Raw genomic sequence first — 24,567 nt, 5'->3', positions numbered from 1 at the left:
AATTACAGAACACAACTGTTTACATGGATGTCTCCTATGCCAAGCTGAGAAACAAACACTAACACTAATAATGACATATTTAAAATTATATTTTTTCAAGTACTTCTATTCCAAGCTAATAATATGTTTTATATTTAGGGGAAATATTTCAAAGAAAAGTAATATAAGTATTATAAAATGAAATTTATCATGTGTACAACTGTTGATTTTTTTTTAATTAAAGAAGTTGTTCTCATTTTATTTAAAGTACCTGTGTTATCAGCGCTGATAATTTTATTAAGGAATGTTTAAATAAAATTACTGATCAAGGGCTGAAATGTGAACAGTATGGCGCAGTCACTTTGTGACGGTGGTGGTCACAAATAATGGTAATCAATACATTCTTACCTTTTAATTCCCTGAAAGGTGCTGCTAGCCATATCTATTATTCCTCCAGTGGGTCTTGCTACAGCTCCCACTAATCCTTTCCCAACGCCTTTGAAGAAACCTGTTGCTCCTTCTTTCTGGGCTCCTAGAAAACAGCGACAGCAGCAAACAACAAAACATAAAATAGAGTCACAGCATCACAGAATTGTAGAGTTGGGAAGGTCCCAGAGGATCACCTGGCCCCAACCCCTTTCAATGCAGGAATACGCAGCTGCCCCAGGCGGGGACTGAACCAGCACCACACTCTAACAAATAAATGAACATCTTCTTAAAGAAAGCATATTTTATCATTTGCTACAATTAAGGCTGAGGTGTGAGTTATTTCATAAACTTTTCCAGCTTAGAGGAGGGCTGTGGGAGAGGAAGAGTGTAAAAGCTTTCACAAAATGCATGCCCCCTGCAACACTGAGGATATCTGGATCCAAATCGGAGTGCAAGCAGTACTTTCGGCCCTCAGTCTGGTCCTGAAGTTAAAGGAATAAGGGGGAAATGCTGCCCAACAGCAGCAGGGAATGTGGTAAGTGCTGGTAATGGTGAAAAAACTTCACCCCTCTCTGTAAGTTCTCCTAAATATTATCAAAATGCACTCCCATCCAATCACAGCCTGCAAAATGGTAGATAGACAGGAGGCTATTTTGGCTTAGCGCTAATTAAAACTATGACACACCATTATAACAATTGTAAACATACATTATTATTTTTCTATTTTGCTTCATTTGTCAGCAACAGGTAAAAAGTAGCTTGTTTTTCACATAAAGTATATCTCAGCAAATAGCAGCTTTAGGTTCAAATAACACAGTACGAACTGAGAGAACGATCATACCTCTTATTGGCTTTGTTACTATTCCTGTTATTCCACTGACAAAACCCTGCAAGTTAAAACAAAATGGTATCTCAACTTTTGGTCTAAAATGGATTTCTCAGCATGATTTAAGACTGTGAAGTTGATTATATAATGATAATAATTTATTATTAATACCCCACCTATCTGGCTGGGTTTCCCCAGCCACTCTGGGTGGCTTCAGCAAAATATTAAAATACAATAATTCATCAAATATTAAAAGCTTCCCTAAACAGAGCTGCCTTCAGATGTCTTTTAAAAGTTGTATACTTCTTTATCTCCTTGACACCTGAAGGGAGGGTGCCACTACCGAGAAGGCCCTCTGCCTGGTTCCCTGTAACTTTGCTTCTCGCAGTGAGGGAGCCAGTAAAAGACCCTCAGAGGAGGACCTCAGTGTCTGGGCTGAGCGATGGGGGTGGAGATGCTCCTTCAGGTATACTGGACCGAGGCCATTTAGGGCTTTAAAGGTCAGCACCAACGCTTTGAATTGTGTCCGGAAACGTACTGGGAGCAAATGTAGGTATTTCAGGACCGGTGTTATATGGTCTCGGCGGCTGTACCCAGTCACCAGTCTAGCTGCCGCATTTTGGATTACCGGTAGTTGTAGTTTCTGAGTCACCTTCAAAGGTAGCTCCACACAGAGCGCATTGCAGTAGTCCAAGTAGGAGATAACCAGAGCATGCCCCACTCTGGCAAGACAGTCCACAGGCAGGTAGGGTCTCAGCTGTTGTACCAGATGGAGCTGGTAGACAGCTGCCCTGGACACAGAACTGACCTGTGCCTCCTTGGACAGCTGTGAGTGCAAAATGGGCGCACACCTAGTCCTTCAGAGGCACAGTTACCCCATTCAGGACCAGGGAGTCCTCCATACCCACCCGCCCTGTCCTCCCAAAACAGTACTTCTGTCTTGTCAGGATTCAACCTCAATCTGTTAGCCGCTGTCCATCCTCCAACTGCCTCCAGACACTCACACAGGACCTTCACCGCCTTCACAGAGGCAGAGCTGGGTAACATCCGCATACTGATGAACACCCAGCCCAAACCCCCTGATGATCTCTCCCAGCAGCTGCATGTAGATGTTAAAAAGCATGGGGGAGAGGACGGAACCTTGAGGCACCCCCAAGTGAGAGCCCAGGGGTCTAAACACTCATTTGCCAAAGTACTGGAGCAGGCTTAGGCAAACTCCAGCCCTCCAGAGGTTAACTACAATTCCCATAATCCCTAGCTAACAGAATCAGTGGTCGGGGATGATGGGAATTGTAGTCTCAAAACATCTGGAGGGCCGGAGTTTGCCTATGCCTGTACTGGAGCATAAAAATAATGGAGACTGAATTCCTAATATAAACTTTCACTTACTCTAAATCATAGCCAATATTTTCAATCTTACCTTAATGAGAGCATGGATCAATAGCAAATGGTGTGGTGGGGCCAGCTCACCTGACCTCCCGAGAACTGAGTCACTGCTGCTTGCAGTCACACTATTTGCATTACACCAAGCTCTCCATCTCTGTGCCTCTTCCCTCTTTTGCAAGGGAGCAGCAACTCTGCTGTCAGAAACCCATCATGTTCACTTCTGATGTGAATGAGAATATAATTTATGCAGCTTGTGACTGCAACTCTATCTGCCAAAGAACTAGTGTTGAAACCATTCAATCTATCAATATTAAAATACGTTATGTGATGTTTCTTACAGATACCAAGCCTTTTCCACCACGAGTGATACCCTCTTTCAGGCCAGCAGGCTGCCTATTCATGGCTTCCCTTCGCTTCTGCTGATAGTCTTCATCCATAGTTATTGCTGCTACTCCTTTAGCCATAGCACCTGTTATTCTTGATGCAGCACCAGCTAATCCACCTATTAGCATAAGAGATTTAATGAAAAATATTCAATGTTTTAAAGAGTAAAAAAATGCAAAGATTACTTTTGCAGCTTTTACCTATGTGTAAAAAAATGACTGCTTACCAACAGCACCACCAACTAGGGCTTTAAGACCCAGTGCCATTCCTTCTACAAACTCTTCTGGACCCTGGATAGCCCCCTAAGAAGAAGAAAGACAAATATCTTTAAAATATTCTGATTGATAACCTACAACCAGTTCTTTTCTGCTAAGAATAATAGAATTGTAGAGTCGGAAGGGACCCCCAAGGGTCATCTAGCCCAGCCCCCTGCAATGCAGGAATCTCAGTTGAACGGATCCAGGACAGATGGCCATCCCACCTCCTGAGGGAGACAGCTCTTACTGTCAGAAAGCTCTTCCTGATGTTTCGTTGGAATCCTCCATGTGACAGCCCGTCAGATATTTGAAGATGGGTATCATATCTCCTCTCAATCTCTTTCCCAAGCTAAACAGACCTCCTTCAACCTTCACCCATACGCCTTGGCTTACAGACCCTTGGTCATCTTAGATGCCCTCCGCGACACACATTACAGCTTGTCCATATTCTCCTTAAATTTTAGTGTCCAGAATTGGACATAGTATTCCAGGTGTGGTCTGACCAAGGCAGAATAGAGTGGTACTATTACTTCCCTTGAACTGGACACTTCACTTCTGTTGATGCAGCCTAGAATAACATTAGCTTTGTTTTTGCTGCTGTATCACACTGTTGACTCATACTAAGCTTGTGGTCCACCAAGATCCCTAGATTCTCACTCCTCAAATATTTATAAAGAGTCCAATCTAGCAGTTTGTTGTTTAGTCGTTTAGTCGTGTCCGACTCTTTGTGACCACATGGACAAGAGCATGTCAGGCACTTCTGTCTTCCACTGCCTCCCGCAGTTTGGCCAAACTCATGCTGGTTGCTTCGAGAACACTATCCAACCATCTCGTCCTCTGTCGTCCCCTTCTCCCTGTGCCCTCCATCTTTCCCAACATCAGGGTCTTTTCCAGGGAGTCTTCTCTTCTCATGAGGTGGCCAAAGTATTGGAGCCTCAGCTTCACGATCTGTCCTTCCAGTGAGCACTCAGGGCTGATTTCCTTCAGAATGGATACGTTTGATCTTCTTGCAGTCCATGGGACTCTCAAGAGTCTCCTCCAGCACCAGAATTCAAAAGCATCCATTCTTTGGCAATCAGCCTTCTTTATGGTCCAGCTCTCGCTTCCATACATCACTACTGGGAAAACCATAGCTTTAACTATTCGGACCTTTGTCAGCAAGGTGATGTTTCTGCTTTTTAAGATGCTGTCTAGGTTTGTCATCACTTTTCTCCCAAGAAGCAGGCAATTCAATACTGCCATCTCCACATGGACATAAACTGTTTTCCAGCGAAATTTTTTGAAATCAACCTTCAAGTACAGTATGTTCAATCTTGCATAAGTGAAAGCATGTCTGTATTTTGGAACTGTTAAATTTTGCAAGTAGGGTGTCAATGTGTCAAGGAGACTAGGTGAGAAATAATCATACCATTGACAAAATTTCCTTATGTTGGCCAAATTATTTTGTCGTTCAATGTCATATAGGCACTGTTGAATTAAATTCTTTGCTTTGCTGAAGCCCAATGTTAATCATTGTTGTGGTGATAAACCAGGTGAATAAAGCTTTTGGATGACAAATTTTAGTCCAGGCGCTCTCATGACAGTCTTGCAATACTCCAAAGGACATCTACCACAAATTTGTTCCTTCCACAGTGATTAGGCCTTCGAAAACTCAGTATCTTTCTACACTTTTCGCAGAATTTTATGTGAAGTGGCTGTTGCCTTCCACTGTAAATATTTACATGCTAGTACAGCCTGTCTTAGATTGCCTTGAGGAAAAACTAGGTGGAGAACACACCTGGTATGGTTCATAGAAGAATGCTTCAACTCCTTCAGACAAGTCTCTTATGAATCCAAATGGATTGCCCAAAACATCCAGTCCAAGAATAAGAACATACATTTGCTTAATAGCCTAAAATGCAAATAAACATGTTATAGAAAATATATATTTAAAGCATATAATTTCAATCTACAAAGGAATCTACAAATAACTCATTTTTGTGAGTCTGTCTACGCAGCCATTTATTATTATTAATTAAATTTGTATACCACCCTTTAGCCTATGCTCCCAGGGTGGTTCACAACAGAAAGATACAAAACGAGAATACAAAATATGTAATAAAATGAAAACAAACCCCTCCCACAAACACATTTAAAAACCCATAGAACCAACCAAATGCCTGGTTAAAGAGATTTTTTTTTTTTGCCTGGCTGGCACCTAAAGTTATGTAATGAAGGTGCCAAGCAAATTGGTCAATTCATGTTAGGTTCATGATATACTAACCTGCTTTGAATAATGCATAACTACAGCCCACTGCAGTTGCTCTGTAGTACAAAAGTGGTAGTTGAGCTCAAAGAATGCCAATCTAGAACAAGTAAATTACATTAAAATGGCAAAATAAAATATATTCTGTATATAATGTTTTAATTAAAACCAACTAAGTGAATATTCTACTTACTTAAGAACAACATCCTGCACATCTGTGAGTGTGGCCCCAATACTCTTTAACAAGAGGTTTAAGGACTGAACTGGAATTAGCTCCTTGCGTGTCTCTTCCTTGTTGCTATCGTCTCCAGGAGTGCTAAGTGAAAAACTTAAGTGTAACTGAAATGAGAGGGGGGGAGGGGATGAAAATATGGGAAACACCAGTAGTATGTGGGATACTACCTTAGATCTTAAAAATATTTTTGCTATGATATTGCATTATTATATCTTACATATAAGTCAGCCTGATAAGAATGTTTACCACTGTTATTGCACAAAAATATAAACCATCAACTAGTATGGTACAAAGTGTATGACTAGGACTCTGGATATGAGGTTTCAAATCCTCAAATGAGACCTTGGGGTAAGGATATATAGTGCTGGGCATCTCTCTCACTAGAAGTCCTGGGGCTCTTGTGTTGTGGAATGCTTCCATACAAGAGCTGCTGTGCACTTTTGAGGCCCTGGTCTTGCAAGATCAGCTGCAGCAAAACTAAAACTATTATTATTTATTAATTAAATTTGTATACAACCCCTCAGCTGAAGATCACAGGGCGATTCGCAACATTAAAATATAAAATGAGAATACAAAATACATAATAAAATAAAAACAAACTAATAACTCCCCCTCCACAAACATATTTAAAAGGCCATAGAATGTTAATCAGCCCAAGGCCTGGTGATAGAGAAATGTTTTCACCCGGCACTAAAAGACATGTAATGAAGGCATCAGGCGAGCCTCTCTGGGGAGAGCATTCCACAGATGGGAAGCCACCACAGTAAAGGCCTGTTCTTCTGTTGCCACCCTCCGCACTTCTTATGGAGGGGGCACACAAAGAAGAGCCTCAGATGGTGATTGCAGGGCGTGGGTCGGTTCATATGGGAACTGGAGGACCTTGAGGTATTGTGGTCCTGAGCCATTTAAGGCTTTATAGGTCAAAACTAGCACTCTGAATTAGGCCTGGAAACTAATTGGCAGCCAGGCTGGAATCCAATTAGCTGGTAATATACTCAAACCCACTTGCCTTGGTGAGCAACCTGGCCACTGAATTCCGCACCAACTGAGGTTTCCAAACCGTCTTCAGAGGCAACCCTAATCTAACCTAGAGGTTCCCAAACCATAGCCAGAAGTTAGGCTACCCCTGGCCAGATAAGAGGCACAGCTGAGCCACCAGCTGAAGCTGATGGAAGGCACTCTGCATTACCAAGCCCATCTGATTCTCAAATGACAGCAAAGAATCCAGGAGTACCCCCAGGCTGCGTACCCACGCCTTCAGAGGGAGTGTAACCCCATCTAGAGCAGACATCTCCCATCCATCTGGCAGTATGAGAGCCAGTGTGGTGTAGTGGTTAAGAGCGGTAGTCACGTAATCTGGGAAACCGGGTTCGCGTCTCCGCTCCTCCACATGCAGCTGCTGGGTGACCTTGGGCCAGTCACACTTCTGTGAAGTCTCTCAGCCCCACTCACCTCACAGAGTGTTTGTTGTGGGGGAGGAAGGGAAAGGAAAATGTTAGCCGCTTTGAGACTCCTGAAGGGGAGTGAAAGGCGGGATATCAAATCCAAACTCTTCAGTACAGAACCACCCCCTAACAGTGACTCAGTCTTATCTGGATTGAGATTTAGTTTGTTGGCTCTCATCAAGTCCATCACTGAGGCAAGACAATGGTCCAGCACATCCACTGCCTCACCTGCAGATGTAAAGGAGAAGTAGAACTGTGTGCCATCAGCATATTGCTGACATACTCCGAGACTCCACATAACCCTACTCAGTGGTTTCATGTAGATGGTAAACAGCAAACACTGAACTCTGAGGAATGCGACATTGAAGGTTCTACAGGACCAAATAGCACTCCCTAAGCATCACCCACTGGAAACAAACCATCCAAGTAGGACTGGAACCACCACAAAGTAGTGCCACCTACCCATAACCTGGACAGCCCCTCCAGAAGGATACAATGGTTGATGATATTGAAAGCTACTGAGAAGCATTAACAAGGACACATTTCCCTCGTTTCTCTCCAGACAAAACTCATTATACAGTGCAACCAAAGCAGTTTCTGTGCCAAAACTGGGCTTAAACCCTGACTGAAATGGATCTAGAAAAATCAGTTTCCTCCAAGAGCACCTGGATCTGGTCCATGACCACCTGCTCAAGAACCTTGCTGAAGAAGGGGAGATTGGCAACTGCCTTATTGGCAACTGAATCTAGTTACTTAGACTTTCTGAATCCAGGGAGGATTTGTTAAGGAGTGGTTTTACCAGTGCTTTTTAAACACTGATCAACATTTAAACTAAACGCTATGGCATTTTAACTCCAATTTAATTATGAAGGTAAAAGTGGGAGAGTATTACAAACCAAGGATCTCTATTTATTCAGAAGTGAACCCCTCTGCTCTGTCCAGACTGTCCCTCCTGTCCTTTTGGGGCACATCTCCCACCGCAGCAAAGGACACTGACTCCAACTTAAAAAGGGGCAGTGTCTGTAGCAACATGTGCAGCACAGATTCCCAGCTTTCTTGGGGTAGAAGGGCTGTGAATGCATTATTGCTCAAAGGAAGGTATATGGATGTACTGTATAAAAATCACTGCAGCTGGGCTGTTTGTAGGTGGAGTATGAATGGGCTGGAAGCTGTGCTTCATTCTGAGTAAAGTGGGGTTTCATGCATTAATATAATCACCTTCATCTTCACTCTTGTTTATTGGCTGCGTATTTAAATATCCAAACATAACAGTTATGGCATACACATACCTTGATTGGAGAAATATGAAAATATTCATATAGGCTGATTTGTGATGTATCTGTTGATGATATATTCTTCAATTCCTCATGTACAGATTCTACATCCTTTTTGAAGAGTTCTATCTGTGAAGATAAGAATAAGAATAAGAATAAGAATAAGAATAAGAATAAGAATAATACTTATGCCCCACCCATCTGGCTGGGTTTCCCCAGCCACTCTGGGCGGCTTCCAACAAGAGATTAAAAATACATTAAAACATCAGTCATTAAAAACTTCCCTAAACAGGGCTGCCATCAGATGTCTTCTAAAAGTCAGATAGTTGTTTATTTCTTTGACATCTGATGGGAGGGCGTTTCACAGGGTGGGTGCCACTACCGAGAAGGCCCTCTGCCTGGTTCCCTGTAACTTTGCTTCTCACAGTGAGGGAACCGCCAGAAGGCCCTCGGTGCTGGACCTCAGTGTCCAGGCAGAATGATGGGGGTGGAGATGCTCCTTCATTAACTTAAAACCAGCATTTCTTAAAGCCAAATTATACACTACCAGTTTCATGACAAATGGTATAGCTATTCTGTTGAGTTTAAAGAACCTTCTGGGTTGATGTCAATGTGTAGAAATATTTCATGTTCTATTTCTTATTTGATGACGAACAGTGTTTGACCTTGTTTATATGTCCAATGTAGAACATGTTCCATATTTCTCATTAAGCACCATTTGGTACAAAATATTCAATACAGTGTATAAAAAAATTGAGCCAACAAACATTATGGTTTGTTGCTTTTTAACTCCAATGAACAATAATTTGTACCTCTTGATCTTTGGGCACTTCGTCTGCAAATGTAAAGAATTCAGCCAATGCATAAAGAAACCCAAGATCTAATCGGAGATCCATCTCTTGAATTAGGACCTTAAAATACCTGCAAAATAGTTTAAAAGTGTCACATTGCAGAAGCGTTTTTGTTTTTGTTTTGTTAATAATGTCTTTGTCTTTAAAATCCACCAGTTCATAAAAATATAAAAAAAATTTATTAATGAAAGTTCCAACTGAATTCATATGGATTAAGTAGAAAGGCAGTCGAGATTTAAGAATGAAAAAGGAATATATACTTACTTTATACGTGATATTTGAGAATGCCCTGCAGTTCTCATGACAATACTGACATCAGTAAAGGGTTTGGGTTCTATGAAAATTCCAAACAGGAAACAGGAGTGCGTAAAAATGACTCATACTTATGTAGAATTCAATTTATTTTGACATGTAAACTATAATATATAGAACTGAGTTCATTTGCAAAGGATATAATGGAAGGGTTGGACAAACCAATGGCCTAAGGTATTAGAGGCATATATGGGAAGAAATGACACTACTTTCTAAAATGAGGAGTGCACATCCACAAATATTTTCAATATAAGTTCAGCAGATATACACTGACTGTGAACAGTTTAATGAAGTTACATAGAAGTTATTTTCAAATTCCAACTGCATCAATTGTATAGGTCTCAAAGTAAGTTCTAGGTTTCCTAAGGGCACCGAGTCCCTTGCTGTTCCCAATCCATCCTAGGAGAACATTCTTGCTTGACAATCATATGTTGTCTGCAAGTGTTATCTACAGCTAACAGATTTCAGGGAAAGGTGGTGAATCCTTCATTGCCCCAGAACAAGGACCATGGAAAATACAAATGGCAGAAGCTGTGTCTCACAAAATCACAGATTACTTCCAGATTAGGACTGGAATCACTTTGCTTCCTAAAGAGACTATATATAGCAATGTCTGACTGGTCTTGTTCTTTGACAAGAACCTATTGTTGTTAAAAAAGAAAAGACAAATGTTTGCATAATATGCTTTCATGAAATGCTGAGACATTTCAACTTCTAGCAAATTTAGGACTATGCAAACCCATCAACAAAATGTAGTTTATTTTCTAATCTTACTATGAATGACTTCCCCCCATGAAGATCTCAATGTTTCCTTCTTCTTAATTATTACAGATGCAGAAAAATAATAACAATGCATTAAACTGTATTAACAAACCTGAATCCAAGGAGATGGACTTGGGAGGTTTAATAGGATAGAACACAAAGGGAAATATGGCTCCAGGAATCTGGTTTTGTATCTGATAAGGGTAATGACAATATGGTGCATGTTAGATGTTCATTTGCAAATGCTTATTTTTGTCCTAATTTACAATTATACTTCCTATTAGCTTCTCCATTACATGAAGGCTGCATTCTAAATGTTGAAGGTCTGTATATAATTTAACCTATATTATTCCGAATTCTGATACAGTGGTGCCCCGCAAGACGAATGCCTCGCAAGACGGAAAACTCACTAGACGAAAGGGTTTTCCGTTTTGGAGGTGCTTCGCAAAACGAATCTCCTATGGGCTTGCTTCGCAAGACGAAAATGTCTTGCGAGTTCCTGCTGGTTTCCCCCCCCCCTTTTCTAAGCTGCTAAGCCGCTTATCAGCTGATCCGATCAGCAGATAAGCCGCTAAAAGCCGCTAATAGCGCTAATCCGTCAATGGGCTTGCTTCGCAAGACGAAAAAACCGCTAGACGAAGAGAATCACAGAACGGATTCTTTTCGTCTTGCGAGGCACCACTGTATTTGTAAGATGAATTGAATAAAATACTTGACACTTAATACACTTTGCAAAAACATCTATTTTCAAATTTTGTCATTTGAAAATTAAAAATTAAAAAATGTTTTCTATTATAAAGATGCTTTCAAGAAGCCCAGTTTATACTGATTGTGTTATTCTGAATTTATTTTATAAAATTTATATACAGCTTGGTTGTAGAAAACCTCAAAGTGGTTTACAGGAAAAAATAAAACAGCAAGGTTATTAGTAAAAACAATTTAAACATTCAAAAAAAAATAAATCAACTAAAACACAACAGCATTCTAAATATCTGGGTAGGCTTGTCTAAATAAAAATGTTTTTAGCAGGTGCCAAAAGAGTACAGGGAAGGCACCTGGCAAATGTCACGGAGTTCAAAAATGTAGATGCTGCCACATTAAAATATTGATTTCTTACAAATTTCTTACAAATGCAGAATGGATATTATGTGGCACCTGTAACAGTGCCAGTTCTTCAGAATGAAGTGGTCGAGAGGGCATAATTGCATGGGTTTGATCACAATCAGAGAAGTCCCACTGAAATTAATGGTCATGACCAAGGCTCAAGGACTATCCCTGCATCCATAGTCTGGCAGCTCATCATGTTGGAAAGTGGGGCAGACAGACTGGCTAGCCATGGCTATGAGAGCAGATCAGGATGCAGCCAATACTGGGCTGGCTCAGCTCTGCCCTCAGGACACCTCATTTTGAGGTTATGTGCTGGACCCTGCAAGTAGAGATACCTCCAGATACTTTCTGCATGCATGTTCAGGACATGAATGGGGCTATCTGTACCGCTGGAATGATGGCAGAAGCAGAAGTGAGCAGAGGGATGCCTCTGCTGAATCCCACCTCATCCCCACAGCCCAGAGTAACTTTGGATTGTAGCACATTAATTTCAGGTCCTGAACAGAATTCAGTTGTGTGTAATCCATTATCTGTAAAAACCAAATTTTGTCTTACTGTGAATTTCTGTTTACTGGGAATGACAGATGACATTCCTCATATACCTCCAGGATGGTGCTTACTCTTTTCCTTATGGGCTTTCTATGGGCCTTATGCGCCTTCTGACTTCTGTGTTTACGACAAGGGAAGGAGTCCTTAACCTCTTTGTGAATGCAGATGTGTACCCATGAGAGGAAACCAATATGACTCACACAGAAAGCAGCATGACTCACCCCACCTGCAGAATGAGAGCGTGAATCAGAGGCGCCTGCCTAATAATATCAGGCACTCCAAGAGAAGGTGACATTGGAGTCTGACCAGTAGCCTCCTGTACAATCTTCATGGTCAGAGGCGCAGAAGAAAGAGGCAAAGCCATAACCATTATGCAGGAGAATAGCCAAAAAGGAAGGAAGAAGCTGGTCATGCACAAACTGTCCGTGCACTGATCAACCCCCCAGAAATTCAAAAGGCAGAGGATGTTGAAAGGATTAAAGAAAGCTGAAATTCAAAGCACACGGATCAATGATGCAGGGCGGGGCAGGAACCAAGCAACGATGCTGTGTTTTGGTGTGCAAAAGTGCTTAATTAATGGTGATGTTGGGGCGGGCAACAGTCTGATCAAAGAGAAAATGGTGCTCCCACTTAGGTGGGTTGTTTTATGAGCAACAAGTGTTTAAACAAAATGGTGGCTCTGCTCAGTATTGTAAATGTAAATGAGGGACCTGCTAAGCTTCTTGCTCTTCAGTAAGGGCTCCCAGGGAACCGTGATGAAGTCAAAACGCCCCTTGTGAAAACACAATTCTCCCTCAGACCACAAGGGGGAAAACCGGGGGGGGGGGCGGGAATAAAAAAGAAATGAAGCATACACACAAACACACAGGGCAATGGAGTAATGTACTGAAATAAAATATAACCAAAACAGTAGTAACAGTTAAAAACCCAACTCACAAAATCTGCAATAAGAAATGCGCAAGACCAAGAAAAGCCAAATATTCAAGAGAGAACAAAAGGCTCCAACCATCACCATCTGCAGGCAGGGCCAGTCTGGTGAGAGGGATGATTCCCTCCCTTGGGAGAGGAGGCAAAAGACTTCAGTGGACCCTGCCTATTCTTTCCAGCAGGAGGCATCCCTATGAGGAATGTCATCCATCATTCTCAGGTAAAAACCCTGAAAGCTACTTTATTATCTTCCTTGTCTCAATTATGATGTTACATTAAAGGGTTTTGAATGTTCTTTATTGGTAACCTTGAAACATACTTGTATTCTATAAATCTGGACTCTGAAGGATGACTGGTGTTCAGATGTACTATATTGTACTTTTAAAGCTGGCAAGAAGCTTCTTCTCACAGGGATTTCATTTGGTTGAAGCATTTTCATGTTATTACCGGTAGGTGTCAAGCAGACCTGTCATATTGAAAGGAAAAAGATGTCCAGATCTTAATGCCATTTCTTATAAATCTTTCAAATACAACATGAGTCAGAATCTAGCCAAATATAACCACTTAAGTGTCAATGTTATTTAAGGGACACATTTAAGCAAGTACTTAAGCAGCAGTAGAGAATCATTTTTCTTTCAAGGGCTTCTGACACACGAGAGAAGACAACTGGGCTGCTTAGCATTCACTCTTGTGGTGGTCAAGAATAAACTTTTACCTGTTACTAAAAAGTTCTAAATTTTGCTCTGCCCAGGTGCAGAATCCATGGGTGGAACCCAGCATAGAGCTAAGGCAAACGTTTTATCAGCCGAAGGATTTCACTTTGTACAACAGGATGTTTCCCCCCTATTCCCACCATGTGCCCCCCTAAATCTGGAGATTCGGGGAATGGGGTGGAGGAAAGGGGGGAAAGTCCCATTGTACAAGCAGAAATCCTTATGCTGACAAGATGCATTGGTAGAATACTGTGGGACAGTATAGAGATCATGAAGGAGAACCACAACTGCTGAGAACCAGGGGTCAGAGTGCTCATGCCTTTCCCCCCATCCAGACAGCAGAAGGCAGATGAAAGTAATAACTCTATGCAGTAACTCTTGGTGGAATTTATCCTGGAGCGAATATAAATAAGATCAGGCTCTAAGCCTCTGTTGTGGAACAAATTACAGCAGGACACAAAGTCAAGGCAAGGAGCAGAAGATTCAACTCATTTTACTCAGAGCAGACACATGGAAATTAATGGAACTTTCTTAGGCATGCTCATTAATTTCAATGTGTCTACTCTGAGTAAAACATAGTTGAATATGACCCCGTACTGACAAGTTTCTAGTAAAAGAGCAATATCCAGTTATGCTAAGCTTTATGTTACGAATGTATTTTAAATGGACAAACAAACAAAATTCCCCTTAACATTACCGGAGTATTATCATCCAGCTCCACTATTTTATTTTCTGTGGGTGAGTGATCACAGTAGTCATTAAATTCTTTCTCCAGCATTTCAGTTTGTTTCAAACTCAGTGGCCTCCATCTTGACTTTTTTTTAGGTTTCGTTTCCCAAATTATATCAGAACTTGCAAACAAAATAAAGAATAGAACAGTAAACTTCACCCTGCCTGATAGTTGTCAAACACAATATATTTTGCAGAAAAAATATATGAACAAAACTATCACCTGACAACCCAATAAATGATGATGTTTCATGATACCTCTGAAATTTATTTAACCTTGAAAATTGAGCTCTTTGTTAGAAGCAAAAAGAACTCCAGTTCCAAAAGTATCTCTTTAATCGCTAATAAAACTTTTTGGAAGCTCCAAAAATTATTGTGCATTTTTAGAGTACTGAAACTGATACAATTCTAACTTGCCCCAATTGAGGCTTTACTGTATTTATACTGAGCACAATCCAGTCACACTTAAGCATTTTCAAATCCTAATCATTTTGACAGAAAACTTAAGCATGTGTCTAATACTGTTCCACTGAAATGAATGATTACTTAGAGTGCAATACTGTACTATATGCACCTGCCTGGATGTAAGGTTATATTGAGATCAGAATAGAAATGCACTGTTAAAAATGTTTAACTGGCTGGATCATGCCCATATTCTTATGTTATATCATCCAGAAGCAGGTTCACTTGAATCCAACAACATATGTAGCTAAAATGAAAACATTGTGTTTTTAAAATTAAAGCAACACTACCTTGTGATGCCAATGTATCCTACTTCCTGTTTTGAATAGTTATTTACTAAAGAAATCCCAACATCTTGTAATGATATAATGATTTCTTGTTCTGCCAGTTCAGCTTTTTCACTTTCATATGTTAGTTTGAAAACTTTTTCATCTTGAGTGAACAGAATAATTCGCTGCAAGCCTTCAAAAAATGAAACTAAATAAATAGTTTTGCTTCCCACTTGGATAGGTGTCATCAAGTCCTAAAATAGAAGACAAGCAAATGTTCATTTTCAAGACAACAGTCTCCGGAAAATCCTTTTATTCACCAAGGATTCTGTAGTTTACTGATACCATGCACTGAGAGACTGCATGGTTACTGTGATTGTTTTTCTTTGTATTTTACTCTGTTAATTCATTGTGAGGTGCTTTTATTTTCCTTTAATATCTTATTTTCTGAAGTTGGATTTTACTCTTGTAAACTGTGTTTAGATTTGTATGAAGGGTGGGTATAAAAATATTTGAAATTAATATATTTGCAAGTTTGGATACACTTACAATCTTTTCAAAAATGGTTCTCCATCTACTGTTAGGTATCAGCTGCTGCAATCCACATCTGACACAGCTACTGGTTATCAGTGCCCAACAGGGCCCCAAATCAATCCGTACACAACTAAAATTATGTCACTTGATCCAGATGACGCCTTAACTATGCATCCAATAAAGAAAGTGTGGTTTCAACCAGCTACAAACAAAGCTCCCAATTAGCTGGGAATCTTGTATAACCTTGTAGGTCAGGTTAGAGCTAATCCTGTGTAAGTCACTGCAAACCATCTTACAACAAAAGGTATAGTCCAGATCCAACTGACTCATGGATTTTGTCTGTAGTTGCTGGATCTTTGCTCCTGACTACGCCAAAACATTTTAAGTATTAGATTCTTTGACTGTTAATAAACAACACTGATTTGAGTGTTATTAATAGTAGCATACATACATCTTTCTGAGTTACTTCCCCACTGCTCTTTCCACATTTCCATTTCAATGTTCTAGACCCTACAGGATCAGCCCATGTGTACAGAACTGCTTTATTAGGGGACAGAACATCTTCCATTGCATAGTGAGAACTGCAACAAAAAAACAAGAAAAACATAGTAAATCACAATACTAGAAAGAGAAAAGATATAGGAGGGAACAGTAAAGAAGTAGAAATAAAGTTCTGTTGAAGTTAAAAACACTTAGCTGACACAGAAGGTCAGAGAGAGCCGGGAGAAAATGACCTGATCCATCAGGAAGGAGAGAAAAAACTGAAGGGGACTGTGCCTGCCTCCCAGAGTTCTTTGCTCTCCTGCCTCTGTCACATGACGAGGGTCATAACCCAACCCATTCAGGTCCTCAGTAACCGTTGTCAAATTTCTAGACTACTTGAAGGATGATTTTTTTTCCTGCATATACCGGCCAGTCCTTGAGATCTTCATTGAAGACACTTCCTCAGGCTACTCAGCCAAGTGATGTGAGTTGAGTAGCAACTATGGACCTTTAGGCTCCAAATGAAAACCTTTTTGCTTTCCCAGGTATAATATTAATTATATTATCTATTTTAGTGGTTTTAGCTTCTTACACCAAGTTATTTCCTATGCTTGCTAGATGTTGGCCTAAACTGCTCTGTTTATAGAGGTTTTAGCCGTTTTAATTTATTTAACATTGGTTTTAGTGTTTGTTTTTGTCATTTAAAACACAGTGTTACACTTTGTAACGGTAATGGTCTGTAAACTGCCTATATAATTGTTTTCTCGGTTATATGGGCAGTATAGAAATGTAACAAATGTACAATAGGTTCTCCCTAGAAGTTTAACCTTCGCTTTTTGAATGGAATTCAAAAACCAGCATGCGTAAAGTGTCTGGGACTGGGGAAGATTGCTGAATTAGGTTCAGATGTTAAAAGCCATCAGAGACAGAACCAACTTCTCAAGTATCCTGTGGTCTTCTCTTGCTTTGCTAAATTGAACAAATAACTTCTTTAAGATACCCAATACCTGTTTGGCAATGAAGCACTAGTAAGATAATACAGGAAAGAATTTGTATTATTGATTACCAGTATTTACTCAGATAGAATCATAGAACTGTATAGCTGGAAGGGACCATCAAGGTCACTAGTTCAATCCCCTGCAATGCAGGAATTTTTTACCCAACGCGAGGCTCGAACCAACAACCGTAGGATTAAGAGTTTCATGCTCTACCAAGACTGAGTTATCCAGCTGCAACTATGTGACAAAATCCTACAGTGTTCTGTGTTCTATAGAATTAGAAGGAAATCTTGTATATCATGTGAATAAATTCTCTTTATTTGAATTAAGTTTTAATGGGCATTGTGTAATAAATATATTTCCATACCTCTGACATATGTAGTACCTGTATCTGACCCTACCAGGTTCTTGGTAAGTTAAAGATTCAGAGGAAATAAGTGAGACTGGTGGCAGTGGTGTGAGTTTAGGGGAACCACTGGAGAAGGAGCTGTGTTTTGTTATTGTAGAATAAATAAACCAACCCCCCCCTACCTTCACCACACGTACCTTTGCCCGTATTCAATAATTTCTTCTTTGGTATGGTTAATTATCAGGAAGGGAGCTGCACCATCATGATAATTAGAGAATGTAATTGCTGTTGAATGTTCAGCTGGTGTAACATCCACAATAATGCCTCCAAGCTATCAGATATGAAAACAGTGCATTAAAATTGATTTTATTCATTAGTCTAATTTATTATCACAACAATTATGTTAGTTCTAAAAGCTGAATTAGTTTGGCATATTTTGCTCATTTGAAAGTATTCATTTGATTTCTTTATATGGAGCTGGTTGTTAGCCAAGGGAAGGACTTCTGGCAGTGCCAACGGAACATCCCCTTTCTCTCTTCTTCCTGTTCACCACTGCACCTTCCTTAAAACTGTTCTGGAAGTTCCCCCAACTCTCTGGTGCAAATTTGGAGCAGGTGCACAGGAAGAGGAGAAAGGAGAAGTTCCTTTGCACAAATGAAATGTAACTGAAATGTACTAATTGAATGACAGTCGTACCTTGGTTCTCAAACAGAATGCGTTCTGGGAGTCTCTTCAACTCCTGAAACCGTTCTAAAACCAAGGCACAGCTTCCAATAGGCTACAGGAGCATCCTGCAGCCAATCAGAAGCTGTGCTGGATGTTTGGCTTCCGAAAATCGGAACACTCACTTCCAGGTTTCGATCATTTGGGAGCTGATTTGTTCAGGAGCCAAGGCATTTGAGATCCAAGGTACGACTGTACTTTGTTGGCTTCCACTCCAAGTTAGTTAGTTGTTGGATTAAACTCCAAGATAGTTGCACTTAGTTTCCAGTGAAATCAATATGAAAAGATAGGTTATCATGACTAACTTACATCTCAGTTGTTTCAATGGGAGCTAAATGCAGCTATCTTGGGGTGGAATTGGGATCAAACTCATGGCAATCCCCTTCAATTCTATGCATTTTGGATAGAGGAAAAAGGTAGAACATGCATTTAAAAGTTATGTAGCTAGTAAATTATGCTACTCACCCTGTTGTCTAAATGTAGCAGCAAACAATTTTCTTGCTTATCAAACCGTATAATTTTTGGTGGAATGTCAGAATGTTCTACTCTAACACGTAACTTGCTTTCATTTTTTTCAGGCCAAAAAGGAGTGCACTGGGGAAGAAAAGGATAAATACATGATTTTGTAAGGATACACATAATGGAAAATAAAGAGCAGCCTCCAAAAATCAACCCTTTATCTTTTTTACCTTAATATTAAGTAATTGTAAGGATTGTGATTCTATTACTAAACATCATTTGGACATGGGAGATGAAACAATTATTTTAAATTTCAACTACACTTTCAGCTTTAGAAATCTGCATGGATCTGTTCTTTAGAAGATGAGTAAAATTAGTAAGAGTAAGGTAAAAACAAATGAGAAGGTAGATAGAGATAAATTCCATTCTCGTGGAGCAGCTTATGCCTGGCATTTTGCTGCACAGGCTAGTACCATAAAACTAGAAGAAAACTACAAGAACACTAAAGTAAAAAATGTGGCTTTCAGAAGCAAAGGGCATTGCCCTCAATCAAAGACTACATTTAATACTATTTGTATAAATACGTGGACTTTAACTTTACTGAAATGGCCATTTTAAGAATTGTTTACTCTCCGATGCTAACTCACTTTGAATGTCTCCCACAAAACAGTCAAAATTTGCACTACTGCAATCACATCATCTCTGTTCTTCCACTGTATCACCTTGGTACCCTGAAATCGATCCAACTTTACTGACAAAATTATTCATCGCTCTTGTAATTCCAACTGCACAAATCCTCTCCTCAAATCTCTAATACTGTCTACTCCAGGACCCTACAAAACAATCTTGTCTCACTTTCAAAACCCCAGCTGGCCTCACCCCAGCTCTTCACTCTCTTATCCCATCACAAACCTTTGCACATCCAGCTTAATCACCCTCAGCTCCCTCAACCCCATCCCTTGTTCTGTGCAGTCCACTGTGGCTGGAAGAACCCCCTAGAATGCCTTTGTGAGGCTACCTCTTAAACATTCAAATCTCTCCTCAAACCCCACCTTTCCTTCAAAGCCTTTGGTAAATAGCCGAATAACATGAGGTAGTCAATATGATGCCCTTCAAATGCTGTTGGATTTCAGTTCTTGTCATTCATGACCACTGGTCATGATTGCTGGGGCTGATGTGAGGCATAGTTCAACATTATCTGAAGCCATGTTGGCTACCTCTGTTCCACGGTAACTAGTGTAAGAACATGTAATAGAAATAATAAATTATTATTCTCTTGTTTACCCCTCCATCAATTTCCTTTCCCTTCCTTTGCTGCCTTCTTTGTGTGCATTTTTAAATTGTATGTGCTACGGGCAACAGACCTATTCCATCCTTTTAGGAAATCATCAGGTACACAAATGGTGCAATAACAACAAGAGCCTTGATAAGTATGTGCTTACTTGGAGAAATGTAGTGACTTGGCAAGCACAACTATGATTTAGCCAAGGTTAAGTACCATTAAATACCTCAATTTCACCCATTTAACTTAGTTCAGTGGAACATAGAAGTACTTAAGTTTGACCAGACTGTTTTCATGTTTAGTTGCTGTCAGGGGTTTAGGAGCAGAAGCACGGGCAAGGGAGGAAACAGAGAGCGAAGGGGAGGAGGCAGAAGAAAAGATGAGTGACGACGACGACCCGAGATCTCCTAGTCTTTCCAGTGAATCAGAGGATTCACAGAAAGGAGCACCAGTGGCGAGGGCAAGGGGGGAGTCTAGGGGGGCACCCCAGGAAGACAGAGCCAGAGAGGACTCAGGGGGGAGCAGCTGGAAATCGGGACCAGCGTCACCGCCAGGAAGCAGGGAAGAGGAAGGGAGCCAGGGGGGAAGCGCTGGCAGCTCACCACAGGAGGGAGGACATGAGTCAGGAGTGGCCACACCTCCACAGGAGGGAGGACATGAGTCGGGGATGGCCACACCTCCATCGGGGAGCGAAGAAACGGTTGAGAGGAAAGTGGAAGGTTGGGCGCGCGCGCCAAGTTCAAATGCAGAGGAAGGCGGCGCAGTAAGCAGCCCCGAAAGAGAGCCAGGTCCTAAAGCCCGGCGCAAGGAGGCAGGAGGGTCTGGGTCAGCGTCAGAAGAATCCCGGAAGGAAGAAGCCCCGGGGGGTAGAGGGACCCAGAGGAGGACAGTCAGGAGGAAAAGGTGGAGCAAGGCTAGGATATTAAGTTGGTGCACACAGGGCGGAGACTCAGACGGAGCTTCGCCGACCTAGCTACTAGGCGTAGAGTTGCGCGCAGCAGCGTGAGAATGGAAACTGTAATTCAATAAAGACTTTTACTTAATGACCGCTGGCTAGCGTGATCCTCTGTGAGCTAGGATCTTCAAGCAGCTCTGACAGTAAGCTCCGTCTCCACTTGTGGGCATCTACAGCCTCGAGGAGGGGAGAGACACAGGTGCCTACTAGCAAGCTCACGAACGGCAGACGACATGACGGCTGAGCAGCAGATAGAGGAACTCAGAAACGCGGTGGCACAACTGAACGCCGAGGCTCTAGCATCCAGGAAGAGGGAGGAGGAAGCAGCCGCAGCCTGCAGGGATCTCCAGGTCAGGTTAGACGTGCTGACAAAGCAGACACCCCGGCAGGAGGGCATTGGGTTGGCGAGACGGACAGGCGGGCTGGTCTCTCACTTCGATGGGAACCTGCAACAGTATCCCAACTTTAGAGCCGACGTACTGTGCGCACTGCAACTGCTGCATAAAGACTTTAGAGATGAACAAGAGAGGGTGGGGTTCATCATGTCCCATCTGCATGGGGATGCGAGAGCATGGCTACGCAATTTATGGAGAGATAAGGATCCGGCGCTACAGAATGCAGATGCCTTTATTAAAGCAATGGATGGGTGTTTTTTATCAAGTATTGACGTGGATCTTGCACGGAAGGAGGTGCATGGGCTGAGACAAGGGAGGGCCAGCGTCAGGCAGTACCATGCCCGCTTTTTCGCCTTGGTCAGTGCCCTGGAATGGGACAGAGATTCGGCTCCTGTAAGAGACCTCTTTTGGGAGGGGCTGCATAACTCGATTAAAGATGAGATCGCCAGGGGGGAGAGACCCCGAACCACCCAGGAGGTCGTTCAGAGGGCACTGGCAGTGGGGGTGAGGCTGGAAGGACGTCCGTGGAACAGGGACGAAGGGCGTGGAGGGCGCGAACCAGCCGGGGGCCCCTCCTTCTTTCCCAGGGAAGCAGCGCGGGCGCAATCCACGCCTCCGCCAGGAGGAGGAGCCGAACCTATGGAGGTGGGAGGTGCAAGGGCTCAGTCAGCAACCAGAGCCCTAGCACCAGCAGCAGTGAAAGCGAAGCCTCCTAGAGGGAACAGGAAGTGTTACGTCTGTGAGGAGCCAGGGCATATGGCGAAAGAGTGTCCCCAGAGGCCCCACAAGCTCACTGCAGCCTCAGCAATGGTGACTGCAGCAACACAGCAAGGAGGACCACAGCAGGGAAACGAGGCTGTCTGGCTGGAGGAAGAGGCACTGGGGCCCAGCCAGACGTGTTAGTGACGCAGTCCCCAGCGATTTTACAGCCCGTGAACCCCCTCCCGCCCAAACCAGTAGTGAGGCTCACAGCGTCTCTCCAACTGCCCAATGGAATCACCATGGACGTGCCAATCACCATTGACTCAGGCAGCAATGCGGACTTTATAGGGCAGGACTTTGTCGACAGGCACGCTGTGCAGTTGCTGCCGGCCACACTGCCCCTGCAGGTTGTCACGGTGGATGGCAGGGAGCTGCTCGGGGGGCAAGTGGTGAAGCAGACGCCACCAATGGTGATGCGACTTGGGAATCACAGAGAAATCATCAGCTTCAACGTCACTCGACTATCTGACACGCCCATTGTATTGGGCATGAGTTGGCTGGACAAGCACAGCCCAGCGATGGCTTGGTACCAGAGGCAGCTGACCTTCGGCTCTTCCTTTTGTGCGGAACACTGCATCGTGCCCAGGCAGGAAGGAGAAGAAGAGGAGTCACAGCTGCTGCTAGGCACGCTGCAAGCGATTCCACACAAGTACGCTGAATTTTTGGAAGTTTTCTGCGAGAAGGAGGCAGACAGGCTACCCCCTCACAGACCATATGACTGCAAAATTGACCTGCTGCCGGGGGCGGCGCTGCCTAAAGGGAAACTGTATTCCATGTCAGAGGACGAACTGCAGGAACTCAAAGAGTTCATTGACCATAATTTGCAACGCGGCTTCATCCGGGAGTCCAGGGCAGTGGGGGGCAGTCCCGTATTCTTTGTTAAGAAGCGGGACACGCCCCAGAAAAGACTGGTAGTGGATTACAGGATTTTGAACAGTCTGACTAGGCCATCGGACTTCCCCATGCCCCGTATTGACGACCTCCTCGCAAAGGTACGGAAGGGCAGAGTGTTCACCAAGTTGGACCTGCGGGGGGCGTACAACCTCATTCGCATGCGGGAAGGAGATGAGTGGAAGACAGCCATGTTCACGCCACTGGGGACCTACGAATATAGAGTTATGCCTTTTGGATTGCAAAATGGCTCCCACGTTTTTCAAGCGTTTATGCATCACGTGTTGGCGGGACTTCTCTACAAGACGTGCGTCTGTTTCTTAGATGACATCCTGATCTTTTCGGAGTCGCAGCAGGAGCATGACGGACACGTCAAGGAAGTGCTGAGCAGGCTAAAGCAACATAGGCTCTACGCCAAGCTGGAGAAGTGCCAATTTGACGTGCCGGAGGTGGATTTTCTGGGCTACAAGCTGTCTGACAAGGGGCTCGCCATGGACAGCGCCAAGGTTCGAGCGGTGTTGGATTGGAAGAGTCCGCGCAACCGGAAGGAGGTCCAACGGTTTGTCGGCTTTGCGAACTTCTATCGCAAGTTTATCAAGGGCTTCGCGATGCAGACAGCGGCCATCACTGACACGCTTAGCTCCAAGAAGAAGAAGTTCGTTTGGACAGCGCAGGCGGAGCAGTCCTTTCAGGCACTCAAGCGTCTCCTCGCGTCGGAAGAGCAGCTGCTTCATGTCAACCCCAGCAAGCCGATGAGGGTGGAGACCGACGCCTCGGACAGAGCCGTGGGGGCGGTCCTGTTGCAGAAAGACCCGCAGGGGGTGTGGCGACCGGGAGCGTTTTACTCCAGGAAGCTCAGCAAGTCCGAACAGAACTACACCATCTGGGACAGGGAGTTGCTGGCCATTCACGCAGCGTTCAAGGCGTGGAGGCACTTTCTGATCGGCGCCAAGCACACGGTGCAGGTTTGCACGGACCACAAGAATCTAGAGCACTGGCGCACGGCACAGTTCCTGAACCAGAGGCAGATACGTTGGGCTGAGTTCTTTGCAAACTTCGACTTCCGAATAGAGTATGTCCCGGGGGACACCAACATCATGGCAGACGCTCTCTCCCGTAAGCCACAGTATCTGGAGGACGCAACGCCAGCGGCCGCCATGCACATCTTCGCACCAGCAGTGTGGGCGTGCGCCGCGGCGACCGTGGATCTAGAGGCGGTGCGACGTGCGTTGCAGGAGGACTCCTTCGCACAAGCAAAGATGGCAGAGGTGCAGAGGGGCAAGGCAGCGGCCGACGGTTTCCGGCTACGAGATGGATTGCTCATCCGAAAAGGGGCCATCTACGTGCCGGGAGACGAACTTCGAGCCAAGGTGCTGCAGCAGCTGCACGACGCGCCCACGGCCGGGCACTTTGGCAAGGAGAAGACGGTGGAATTAGTAGCCAGGGATTTCTGGTGGCCTGGAATGAGAGGGGAGGTCGCAGACTACGTGGCGAGGTGCGACACCTGCCAGAGGGCCAAACCAGTGCACAAACCGCCGGCCGGACTGTTGGAACCGCTGCAAACTCCGGTCGAACCTTGGGAAAGGGTGGCTCTG

The 24,567-nt window shown here is 43.3% G+C and overlaps 1 protein-coding gene across 3 annotated transcripts in view; it reads right to left on the bottom strand.

Annotated features, from left to right (window-relative positions):
* VPS13A (vacuolar protein sorting 13 homolog A) overlaps positions 1–24,567 on the bottom strand; it is a 152,658-nt gene that overhangs the window by 16,406 nt on the left and 111,685 nt on the right. For all 3 annotated transcript variants that reach the window (XM_083464715.1, XM_083464716.1, XM_083464717.1), the window contains exons 51-67: positions 18,694–18,822; positions 17,703–17,836; positions 16,127–16,256; positions 15,163–15,395; positions 14,379–14,532; positions 13,288–13,434; positions 10,498–10,579; positions 9,576–9,645; positions 9,273–9,381; positions 8,476–8,589; positions 5,700–5,845; positions 5,525–5,606; positions 5,039–5,152; positions 3,231–3,306; positions 2,959–3,122; positions 1,250–1,295; positions 388–511 (exon numbers count right to left, since the gene is read on the bottom strand). In XM_083464715.1, coding sequence (XP_083320841.1) covers positions 388–511; positions 1,250–1,295; positions 2,959–3,122; positions 3,231–3,306; positions 5,039–5,152; positions 5,525–5,606; positions 5,700–5,845; positions 8,476–8,589; positions 9,273–9,381; positions 9,576–9,645; positions 10,498–10,579; positions 13,288–13,434; positions 14,379–14,532; positions 15,163–15,395; positions 16,127–16,256; positions 17,703–17,836; positions 18,694–18,822 — 2,054 coding nt within the window. The remainder of the gene's footprint in view (positions 1–387; positions 512–1,249; positions 1,296–2,958; positions 3,123–3,230; positions 3,307–5,038; positions 5,153–5,524; positions 5,607–5,699; positions 5,846–8,475; positions 8,590–9,272; positions 9,382–9,575; positions 9,646–10,497; positions 10,580–13,287; positions 13,435–14,378; positions 14,533–15,162; positions 15,396–16,126; positions 16,257–17,702; positions 17,837–18,693; positions 18,823–24,567) is intronic.

This window comes from Podarcis liolepis, assembly GCF_965112155.1.
Source record: "Podarcis liolepis genome assembly, chromosome: 11".
In the NCBI taxonomy this organism is placed as follows: Eukaryota; Metazoa; Chordata; class Lepidosauria; order Squamata; family Lacertidae; genus Podarcis; species Podarcis liolepis.
Note: the sequence above shows the minus strand (reverse complement) of the source record. Positions and strands in the feature narration are given on the sequence as shown.